The 12,824-nt window shown below is 27.4% G+C and overlaps 1 protein-coding gene across 4 annotated transcripts; it reads left to right on the top strand.

Annotated features, from left to right (window-relative positions):
- The first annotated feature begins 8,420 nt into the window (after positions 1 to 8,420).
- On the top strand, positions 8,421 to 12,175 carry LOC108460528 (uncharacterized). Of its 4 annotated transcripts, none has more exons than XM_017760044.2 (2): positions 8,421 to 9,134; positions 9,836 to 12,175. In XM_017760044.2, exon 2 carries the CDS (start codon positions 9,878 to 9,880, stop codon positions 11,648 to 11,650), a length of 1,773 nt encoding a protein of 590 aa, XP_017615533.1. In that variant the 5' UTR covers positions 8,421 to 9,134; positions 9,836 to 9,877; the 3' UTR covers positions 11,651 to 12,175. The 4 variants fall into 4 exon arrangements, with proteins under 4 accessions (XP_017615533.1, XP_017615532.1, XP_052882940.1 ...); XM_017760043.2 differs by having other exon boundaries at positions 8,424 to 8,694; XM_053026980.1 differs by having other exon boundaries at positions 8,697 to 8,965.
- The last annotated feature ends 649 nt before the right edge of the window (positions 12,176 to 12,824 follow it).

Below are 12,824 nucleotides of genomic sequence, written 5' to 3'. Positions count from 1 at the left end.
TTTTGAGAATTGTTTTTAAAATTATTTTTAAAAAAGTTATTATTTAATGTAAACTTAAACTAATTTTTTATTAAATTATTTTTTTCAAAAATTATATAATAATTCAAAAGGTAAACTATAAAAATAGTCACTTTTGTTTGCCTCATATTACATTTTAGTCACTTAGGTTTGAAATGTTACGTTTTAGTCACTTACGTTATCGTTTTGCTACGAAGTGGTTACTTTACCATTAGACTTCGTTACCTTCCTAACAGCAATCCTATGTGACAGTCCAAATGGGTTTTAAATACCAATTTGAATGTCCTACATGGCAGTCCAAATTAAATTTATTTAATTAAAAATCTATTTTAATCCTAGTAACTAGATATCTAAGTTGGCATTTAAAACTCATTTAGATTACCATATAAGATTATCTTTAAGGAGGTAACAGAGTTTAATGGTAGAATGACCGCTTCATAACAAAACGATAACACAAGTGACTAAAACGTAATATTTTAAATATAAATGACTAAAATATAATTTAAGATTAACAAAAATGACTATTTTTTATCTAGTTAAACAGAATAAAGAACAGCCTACATACTAAACACATTCTTATATTTTAGACTTGTTTATAATATAGAAATGGGTTGGCTTGGACATACAAAAACTTGTCTTGTGAAACAATATATGACCAAGAAAGTCAAGAAGCAGCAAGATTTTGAAGCCCAAGGAAGTGAAGTAATTAATTTCCAAAAACATCAAGGACCCAATTTTGTGGTTGGGTGGTCAACTTCCTCAACTAAAGCTACCAAATTTACATAAATAAAATAAGTTGGTGTTCTTTTTTTTTCTTTTTTTTTGTGGTCATCAACTCTTTATTCATATTATTTCATATTGAATAATGATGGCATGAACAAAGAAAGATGTTAAGATCAGAATCATAGTGCATTGGTGGGGATTTGAAGGAGAATCCAAGGTGAATTTTTCTCATCTATATATTATCATAAAATATTATGAATTTGTAATTTTACATTATTTTATTTATTTCCAATTGAAAATAATAAATCCGATTTTTCTCTTGATTTTTGATCTTTACCTCTTGAAAAAAATTTAAATCTAATTAAAAATATTAAAAATTAGGAGGAAAAATTTAATTTTTTCATTCTTCTATTGAAAAGAGATATAAATGAGGTAAAATTATAGTTTCATTTAATTCATTCTCATAAAATATAGAAATTGTGTCCTTCCTGAATTTTAATTTTGACAATTATGATTTTTAATATAAATAATTTGTACTATAATTATATGTTCCTTAAGAAACTCTCTAAAATATATATAAAAATTAGATCAACACAACATCAAGACCACATTTTTAGTAAATAGAGTCGGTTTGACTTTTTTAATAAAAAATATTTTATTTATTTAATAGATATTAATATTAGGGTTAGTATTTTGGTATACTAACGGTATATTTTTATTTCACAAGTAATTTTTAAAAATTATCGTGTGTTTTATTTCTTTAAAATATACATTTTTAATATTTTACTATACTTTTATAAGACATTGGTTAACCTCTTGACTAGAGGTAAAGTCAAGATTTCATTTTAGGGGTTGGGCTCTTACCAGCTTTCCTTTGACTCTATTTTTGCTCTTCACTCTACTTGTGAAGTCTAAAAACTCTACACTGTATCAAATATTTTTCCATTAATATTAACATAAAATTAAATTAAATTTTATTAATTTTAAAAGGAATAAATCTCAAAATTATACATGAACTTTAATTTAATGTATAATTATATACACGAACTTTAATTTGGTGCAATTATACACGTGAAACTTTAATTGTGGTTCAAATGTATCGTAAAACTTTAATTTTGATTTAATCATGCACATTCAAAGAAATAAATACATCAATTTATTTTTATATTGGATAAATATAATTATTTATGTATGTAATATATAAACATAAAATGATGTTATATCAATAATTGTATTAATAATTTACAAGAATATGTGATGAAATCAAAATTTCATATATAAAACTACACAAAATTAAAATTTATATATATAATTATATATTAAATTATAATTTATGTATAATTTTGAGATTTTTCATTTTAAAAGTAAGTATAATTTATGATGTCCACATAAAATTCTAATAAAACTTTTATATTACTATTTACCTTTTGTCAAAAATACCTTTTTATTTTTTATTTTTTTCTGTTTTAAAGCTGCAGTTCCATATATTGATGCAATCATACCATGCAACTTTCACCTTTTCATTTTCTTTATTTTAAAAGGTTTTAACATATACTTGATTCATATGCATATTATTATTAGTATAAAAAATATGAGTTTGAATATATTAAAATATATTATTATTTTTAATTATAAGTTAATAAAATTACAAATAATTTTAGATATTACATTAAAAGAAATATAATCAAAATCTGTAACGAAATACATGCGTATATATTATATAAAAGAAGGTAAGCTTTGTGTTGGGAAAGGCAATAGCCCATCCTTCAAGTTTGTGAGATGCCAAATCTCTATTTTATTATTATTTTCCATTTGATTTGGTGGCCAAGCCTTAACCAATGCCAATGCTTAAACAGATAAAACAGCATTTATTTATGTAAAGCTATAAACTAATTAATTCAAGTTTGAAGTTAACAATTTTATTTAAGTTATATAATATTTTTTTTATTGCTAAAAAATAGTATTTTTTTTTATGCTTATCCATATATCTTCTCTTAGATTGAATTACAATAATTAGGGGTCGAATTGTAATGAATTTGCAGGATTGGTTTGTAGGCTAAGTTTGTCTACGAGTTTGCTTTTCTGCACAAGTTAAGCTTGCGTAATATTCTATAAACACGTGTTTAATCTAGAATAGAATATGTGTTTATATACATGAAGCCTAATTAGCTAATATGTGATGTCATTAAACAGTATTAATATCATATAGATATTCTCTAATACTAGAGGAAATAGAGAAAACACTCAACAAAATTATAATTTGAAATATTTTAATATATTTATATCGTGTTTATATTATTTGTGTTATTCCATATTTTATATATTATACTTTCAACGTGTAATGTAAAATATATATTATAATTTAAAATTTTAACAAGAATGCCTCTCATCAATTGATTAAAATATGGGGAAATAACGAAAACAAAATGAAAAATGTGTTTGTAATCTATCTTGTCAATTGATGGTTTCAAATGTTCTGGAACAATCCATTTTATTATGAAACTGTGAGACTGATTTGTTATCTTAGTTTATAAGAAACCAGTCCATTTAATTCATCTTTGAATTTGAAGGTTTTATTTGATATTAAATAAAAATAAATAAATTTTTAAACTTGTTCTAGAAAAGAATTTTTGGATAACAGCCTCGAATTCAAAATAATTTTACAATATTAAAATCACAAATTTTATAAATACCAATAAAAAAATCATGGAATAAAAAGATTATTTAACTATAAAATAATTTATTTAAATAAAATGTGGAATTCAAGAGTTTTTAATATATTAAAAAAGGGTAAACTATAAAAGTAGTCAATTTTGTTTATCTCAGATTATATTTTAGTCACTTATGTTTGAAATGTGAAGTTTTAGTTTTGTTACGAAATGGTTACTCTACCATTAAGCTCTATTACCTCCCTAACAATGGTCCTATGTAACAGTCCAAATGGGTTTTAAATTCCAATTTAAATGCTCTACATTGCAATCACAAATTAAATTTATTTAATTAAAAACTTATTTTCATCTCAGTAACTAAACATCTAAGTTGGTATTTAAAACCCATTTGGATTGCCAATAAAGAGGTAACGGTAGAGTGACCACTTCATAACAAAACAGTAACGTAAGTAACTAAAATGTAACGTTTTAAACATGAGTGATTAAAATGTAATCCGAAACAAATAAAAGTGGCTAGAAATTATTTATGAAATAAAATTTGAAATCTAAACTATCAAATCCAACTAATTAAAATGAAACAAAGATGATGGTAATTCATATTTAAATCCGACCAAAAAATAAAATAGTTCGAACCTTGGATCCCATAAAATAATAATAATAATCATAATAAATAGAGGTCAAAATCAAAGGATGCCCCTAAGCCACTTAATTCTGGTCGGTTCCATAGAAAATAGATGGAAATTGGGATCTCTAGCTATTAATCAAGTCATCTCCCCCCTAACCCACCCAACATAACATTAAAAAAAAATGGCTGATATGATCCTTCATATTTGTCTTTATTTATTAATAAATCACTGTTGAAAATCCCCCAAAGTGGCTCTTTTGAATAAGTCCCCCAAAGGAAATTGAAATTGTACAATAATATATTCTCAAATAAAATTTTTATTATAATTTAAAATAAATGACTAATTTATTATTTTTGTAAAATTATTTATTTAATTGAAGATTAAATTTTCTTACTTAGGACAACCCCCACACAACTAACATGTTAGGGGGTCGCCCCTCTATCTATGCCACCAATTCCCAATATTCTTCTAGTTTGACATTTCAACCCTAATTTTTTATTTTTTATTATTTAAAACAACCTGCCCAAATAAATATTTTTTGTTAGAAATTATGACTAATTCAAGAAATTTCCTTTTTGGGACTTATCTAACATTAATTATTAATGTACGTCCCCTTTTCATAAATACCGAGAACGAAAGAAAAGGAAACACTACTAAAAATGGAAAAGGTGTAATTTGTTTTCTGTCCTTATACTTTTAAACTTTTAAAATTTAGTCCTTTTGTTTTTATTTGAGTAATTTAATCATTTTACTTATCTGATTTTAGAAAAAGTATAATCTAGTCGATAGCATTGTTAATTGACTTGTGTTAAACATGTAGCTTTAAAACTTAATACCTTGAATATACAACATAATTAAATTTAACAGAAATCATTAAAAATGTTGCGAATAGAAAAATTAAATTTCTAAAATAAAAGTTGGTACGCAAAATGTATAAAAAAAAACACTTTAATGGTTATTAATTTTTCACATCATATAAGTGAAAAATACATTTAATTTTTATTAAAGAAAATATCAGCCTTTATCTATGATAGAATATGTTTAAAGATTTATCTAATAAGAAAGCGACTTTTTTAAGAAATGGATATTTCCTTTTTGAAAAAACGTGGTCGTGTTGCTTTAAAACATTTATATCACAAATGTCATTTTTTTTAATGTTAGATTTTTAAAAACAAATAAATAAATGGTATTATTTGGTTCACGATGTTATAAATAAATATAAGGATGTATAATGGAGAAAGAAAATGATTAATGGCACATGAAAAGTTAGCTTTGTAAGAAGAGTAATCAAAATTAATTATCGGGTTGGTATGATAGTTAGGGTATTTATCGTTTCAAGTGTAGTTTGAGTTCAAGTTGCATTAGTCGTGTTATTATTAAGGCTTTGTCTTTCATTTGTAATTCGTAAAAGAAAAAGGTTTAATGATAAATTTAGCCACTAAAATTTACATGTTTTGTAAAAATGGCCCCTAATTGTATTTTTGAGCCTTTTTTTATCATCAACCTTTATTCTTTTTTTTCAATCTGCTTTTTTAACAGATTTAATGAATAAATTCTAAGTCGCAATTTTTATTTTCCTTCCAAAGGTTTCAATATGCAATTTTTATTTTCCTTCCAAAGGTTTCAATATTTTATATGTTTGTTTATTGGGAAGTTTTTCTACTAAATTAATTTTTTAGATAATTACGTTTATTCTCTTTAAATTATGAGTTTTTTAATTTAATATATTATTTATTTATTTTATTATTTTTCACATGTAATTATCTTTTTAGCTTATCTAAATAATAAATTACATCTCATTAAAATATTCTACATATGAAATTCTAAATCATCCCCGTTAACTTTTGTATACTTTTATTAAATCATTAGAAAAAAACATATTGAAATAAAATGAGCAAAGGCATGGCCAAAAAAGACTTAAAAATACAATTATAGGGTTATTTTGACAAAACATGAAAACGTTAGTGTTGGATTGAACCATGTGTGTCGACCTGATGGCTAGGGTGTTTATTACTTTAGGTGTAACCTGGGGTTGAGTCACGTTGCTGTTAGAGCTTTACCTTTTATTTGTAATTAAATAATAATAATTATCTTTTTCCTACTATATTATTTGTATGTACAATAAGTCAAATAATATGATATTATTATGAAAATAATTGGGGATGATAATGAAATTACGAGTTTTTTTCTTTTTATGTTTCATCTATTGGAAATAATGAGATTGAGGTGAATTTACTTTTTAGGTTTAAATATCATTTATGTTTCCAATTAATATCTAAGCTGGCAAATTGATAGCCATTCATCATGTATTGGTAGTCAAGTTAATTACAACAATTAATCTTAGCATAAATTACTTTGAAAATTTGATCTTCTAAACAAAAAATAAACTTATTTCAAAGATAAATTATTTATTATTTATTTTAAATTTGAATATTTGTATGTATAGATAAAATATGAAACTCAAAAATAAATCGAAAAAAAACTTGCTTTTAAAAATAAGTATGGGTTAAGATAATATTTTATATGATTAAATTAATTGTGAATATTTGATGTATAATTAGCATAAAAGTTTCATGCACCAATAATAAATAACAATATGAAATTTCATTATTGGTGAAATAAAATTAGATATAAATACCAAAATTATACATGAACTTCGATCTAATATGTAATGTCATACATGAACTTTGATTTGTGCAATTTTATGTATTAAATTTTGACTTGATTCAATTTTCATAAATCACTAACGACATTCTCAAATTAGCACTATTTCATGTTGATATATTATATATAAAAACAATTATATTAATCCGATATGGAAATGAATGTATGTATTTCTTTCTTTAAATGTATACAATCAAATCAAAATCAAAGTTTCATATATATATATATAAACTACAATTCAAATTTTAAGTGCATAATTACACCAAATTAAAATTTATATATAAAATTGAATATTAAAATGAAGTTCAAGTATAAATTTAATATTTATCTCTAGAAAATAGTAAAACACTTATAAATAAATACTAATAACTTTTAAATATATATATAAACTCTAAAACAAAATCCCTATGTAAAACTCAACTCCTAAACAAAAAAAACCCAAAAATAATATAATAACTTAATTATACTTAAATAAAATTATTAACATTTAATTGTAAGTCCTAAACTATTTATTATTTTATCCAATGATAATATATCAATAATGATACATAAAACTCATGTAATGACCGTGCATTAACTGAATTGAACTAGCATTAAGTGAACATTTTAAACTCTTAACCATTAACCAAATTGAAATTTTCTTAAAACAAATTAACCAAACCGAACTATTTCGGTTAATTCAAAAATTTTGTATTTTTTGTTAAAACAAGTATAAAGAATATCAAAAAATAAATTGATAATGTTCATTTAACCGAATTAATCAAATTAAAATTAACCGAATTAACTAAAATTAGTGAAATGAACCAAAATTAACTGAATTGGTAATATATAATATTGGTTTTTTGAAAGTTTAGTTAATTCGGTTAATTATTCAATTTCGAACTGAATTAATCAATAACTAAACTTTCAAACAACTATTAACCAATTTCTGACCGAATTAATTCGTTTAATTGATCGATTAACTGAATTAATTCGATTTAATCGATTAATTTAATTTTGACCAAAATTTTAAAATTTCTAATTTTAATTATGCCTGCGCCTAAACAATAATAATGACGCTTCGATCCAAACCCAACTATCAATTAGCAGATTCATCAAAATATTAATTTTTATTATTACTATTATTATCAAATGGGAATGACTCAAGAAAATGTTTTAGGAAATTTTTAAAATTTGAAAATTTTCAATTTCATTTTAGAAAGTGAGAACTAATTCTGTTTTGAGCATCTTTTCTAAGAAACCATATAATCTAAATTTACTTTAAATAGAATATTGCCTATTTAAGAAAAAAACAATTTATAAAATTATCCATAATTTTTAAAAAATCATTATGAAAACAAATTAAAAAAAACTTAATATTATGTGTTTGATGAAAAAAATGTTACTTTGTGAGGGTTTTTTTACATTATTATTTTTGTTTTATTTACTAATTATTTATATATTTTATAATTATTTTATTTTATTTTATTTTGTAAGTTTTGGTCAAACTCTCTAACTGCAGGTGATACCAAATTTTAGATATAAATTATAACGTAAATAGTAAAAACCATAATTTTTAGTATCTAAGGAAATATAAAATTTAATATTATGAATTTAAATAATAAAATCTGGATTAAATTTAAATGAGATTTAATGTTGGTAAATAAAAATAAAATAAAAATAAAATGGAAATAATAAATGAAATACGAAATGAGATATAGATACTATATCTGCCACGCTTTATAAGTGGGTCATTCTCTTTTTTCCGTTTCCTCTTTCCATAGAAATCTGCAACAAAACCAAACGCGCAAAGCAAAGCCAAACATACTGAAAAAGGACACAAATATATATATATACACACAGTTGCTTGCACGATCTTCAACCCAAAACGACCTTTTTCTGAGCTTCCATACTAAACACTTTAACCCCTTCTTCTATTTCGTATTTCTTTAGTTGCCTTAGTTTTCTGGTTAAGCAGAGACTTATTTAATACTTGGACGTAATATAAAAGAAAGGTACTTCTTCTCCTTGCTTTTTGTTATCCATTTTCTTTCTTTTTTCGGTATTTCCTTACATTTAAAAGGTTTCTTTTTTTTTTCTTGGGGGGGGGGGGTTGAGAGAAAATGTTATGTGGGTTTTGGTTTTTGGGTGGTTTGGAAATGTGATACTGGAGATGGATTTGGAGTGAAAATCGAGTTTTTCTCCTGCTTTGCTTTGGAAGTTTCTTGTTTTATTTGTTTTGAATTATATGGATTTTCCTTTTCTTGTTCACTTTTTTTTTTTCTGGTAAAAGTTGCTTTATTATCGAACTCTTGAATTGTTTCATAAAAAAAAATTGTTTTAGTTGCGATTTTAATGAGATTTATTGATGGAAGCTTAGTTTTTATGTTTCTTTTTGGTATGAATTTGAGGTGAGACATAGTCTTCATTGATGGATTATTGATCAGTTTCTAAGGTTGGTAGATTAGAGAATGATTCAACCCTTTCTTTTATTGCTTTGCCTAAATTGCTTGTTGATGTAATCCCCCAAAGAAATTGTTAACCTAATGAGTTTGCTTTTGTATTCGTTCATATAGTTATTAACTGTTTGATTGAACAGTAAACCTTGTGGTACTGTATACTTGATGCTTTGTTTTTTTTTTCAGAAATTTTCCATTCTGATTGTACATTAAACAAAAAGAAATTTAAGAAACACTACTTGGCTGTTTATTGTATTGATCGAAAAATGCTTTAATTGTTACGGTTGAATCAAACTGGATATGCCAAATGATTCTTTATTTTTTTTTTATGACATTTCTAGAACAAGAATGTATGATGAAATCAAACTCAATTGTTTATATATGAAATGGTTGTATTTATCTCTTCCTTTTTTTTGTCCTTGTTCTTGTATTCTTTCTAGTTCATGCCGATTTTTGTCTCTCGAAGTTTACTTCGAGATTAATTCGATCATAGGAACTAGCTCCTAGTGGCCTTTAATCTTTTATGTCTTGTTCTCCGGGTAGACAGATTTTGGTAATCGCTTGAGCCTAATGATATTCAGTATAACAGCAGAATAGAGCTAGATTGGTTCTTTTATATGCTTCATTCATCTAGCAGTCCTTTTAATGTATTTAATCTAGTTGAAAACCGACTAATATAGTTTTGTTTGGTTTTCAGGATTATCTGTTTTCTCAACTTTGATTCTCTTCTACATATCTGATGGCTGAGGAGAGTATTGGTTCACCGGTGACACTAGATATTTCTGGGTCAGATGGGGGCAATTCGAGAAGAAACTCCTTGGCAGTGGCAGATTCGGTGAGCAGCAGAGAAAAAACTCTTCCTCGTTATCTGAGAGCTTCTACTGGCTCCTGTCATGATTTCTGCAAATATGGAAAGAAGCATGAATCTGAAGAGATCGCTAGACATCCTTTCCGGAAGAGGATTGTGGAAAAGCTGTGTGATGAGCCAAATTTATTTCGGAGCTTAGACTTAGTGCAGAGGAAGCAGACATCCACAAGTGAATCCAAATCTTTTCCCAATTTCCGATCTCATACCCCTGATATGCCTGACACTATCAAGCTTCAGTTGCCCACTTGCTCTCCTGATGGAAATAATTCTAGGATACATGGTGTTCAGTTGAAGAAAGAAAAGACATCAGCTGCAAAGCTTAAGTCCAAACATCCACCCAATTCTCGTAGTCGCCACAAAAGCTCTGATGTTGTCACGCCTGAAGTGTCAACAAACTCTTCCAACAGCCAAATTCCTAGGAATGATGAAGTACTGTTGGAGGAAAAAAAGACATCAATTGCAAAGCTCAGATCTTCACCCAATTTGAAATCCCACTCATCCGATGCCTCGAAAGTCATGCAGAAGGGTGGATCAACATCCTCTAAGAAAGTAGGAGTCTCTTCGAAAGAAGTCTCATCGAAACCTAATGACAAAAACTTTTCTAAAGCACTTAGTACTTCTTCGAAGCCGAAATCTCAGGTAGAAAAGCTTCCTTTGGCTTCTGTCCCTTCAGGAGCTTCAAGTGTTAAGAGAAACAGTGGAAGTAGTGATACAAAGATGAGGAAGAGGACTGTGACCTCCAAAGTAGCTGTAAAGAAAGCATTGGCATCGCCAAGAGCCTCATTGTCTCCAAGAGCTTCTCTTGCTAGAGCTACAAGTCTAACTGCAAGGAAGAACCTAAACTTAAAAGTTGTGCCTCTACAGAAGAATCAGAACAAAGTTGAAAAGGCTGAATCAGAGCAACCTCCCGATGAACAAAAGGTACGCAATAACGACGCACTTGAAGAGAAAACCCTGTATGTGATCAAGATGGAGACAGAAAATATGTTGTTGGAATCTGATAAAAATGAAAATTGTGCTGCTGAATTGCCTCCACCTGTTGCTTCATCTCCCAAGTCATCCTCCCTTACAATGTCTCCACCTTTGTCATCACATGGTGGGAGAGATGAAGACGAGTCTGAGTATACAGAGGATGACTCGGACTCTGAATATTATGAAGATGATGAAGATGAAACTGTAAATACTGAAGAAGTAGAACATTTGGAACGAGAAAATGGCGGAAGGTCCAGAAAGGGTAGGATGGTATTCTCCGAAGAAAAGGATAGCCGGCCTGTGAAATTATCTTTTAGGAGAGGAAAGGTTGTTGACATTCAGACCGAGAATAATGGTCCAAGGAGGCTCAAGTTCAGGCGAGGAAGATTACTTGGGGTCAACCAAAATATTAAGGCTGAGCGGAGAACCTTTAGGACAAGAGAAGTTGATGGCGACATGAATGACAATGAACCTTGTGGGGAAAAAGTTGTTTTGAGACACCAGGATTTGCAGGGAAAGAAAGATGAAAAGGGTTTGTTTAACAATGTCATTGAAGAAACTGCTAGTAAACTCGTTGAAACCCGGAAAAGTAAGGTTAAGGCCTTGGTTGGTGCATTTGAAACTGTCATCTCCCTCCAAGACGGCAAACCTTCATCAAACACCGTCACTTGAGTTGCGAAGAACATCTCTAATAACTGTAGGCTTACAGGGAAGAGGGGGTAGGAGAATAAACCTAAGCTTTTGAGAGGTTACTCCTAGTTTACACAGCTATTGAAGTTTGAAAGTAGATTTTTACTGTTTTGACTTCAAAACTCCTGGGTCTTGATTCGAACGCGAGATTCCGTGTGTACTGATTTTGACATACTTCACATACAGTCTTGCCAAGGGTGTGCTCTACGAATGATTTTCTATCATGTGAATAAAGCAATATATACTCATGACTTCCATTTACTGTTAGGAGATAATGTGGATGCCTGATAACTCAGATTTACGTAGTTGTGTCTTTGTTTTTCGTGGTTCATTTTGTGCTATTTTTTCTATTCTAGAAATGTCATGACTGATTCTGTTTTTGGTTGGTTTATCATAAGTGTGTGCATTGTTGTATATTCTATTCCAAAGTATCCTTGAAACATGTAAGGTATATATTCATAAGTGTGTGCATTGTTGTATATTCTATTCCAAAGTATCCTTGAAACATGTAAGGTATATATTTATATTCTATACTTGTACTTGAATCCTACCAACATATTTTCATTCTCTTTGAAAGCCATACAATTTCGTTGAGGACACTTTTTTATTCTATCTTTTATTTGATGAATCGAAAATAATGACCTCATCATCAATTATTAGAGATAATATATTAATCATCTTTGAGGTTTCAGGTTTGAGTCTCGCATTATGTAAAATATACAGCTTGTTAGTTATTCAGTTTAATTATTGAGTTAATTATTTAATTTAGTGTTTGGAAGAATTGAATATTTTGGAATTGTTATAACTTCAAAAAAAAAAAAATTGAATATTAACTCAATAATTGTAGCTGGCTGCTATTATTATTATTGTTGTAAAAATTTGGCCACACCTTAGGTAATACCTCAATCTTGACCAAATCGTTAGGTCCGAGATATGAGATGACACATTCGTTGCCGTAGTAATTATAATTTTGTTTCAATATTCATTGAGATAAATAATACAACAATTAAGTTATAAAACTTTTGAAAACATTGTTTATTCAAATCCAGGTTATAAGTATGCTTACAAAAGCTCTCATGATATTCCGGAACAAGTGAAGGACTAAATTGTAAAAATAATCAAAACAGGAGGTGCGGCTGCAACATGAAAATATGGA

This window comes from Gossypium arboreum, chromosome 4, assembly GCF_025698485.1.
Source record: "Gossypium arboreum isolate Shixiya-1 chromosome 4, ASM2569848v2, whole genome shotgun sequence".
NCBI lineage: Eukaryota > Viridiplantae > Streptophyta > Magnoliopsida > Malvales > Malvaceae > Gossypium > Gossypium arboreum.
This window is presented reverse-complemented; position numbering and strand designations above follow the sequence as displayed.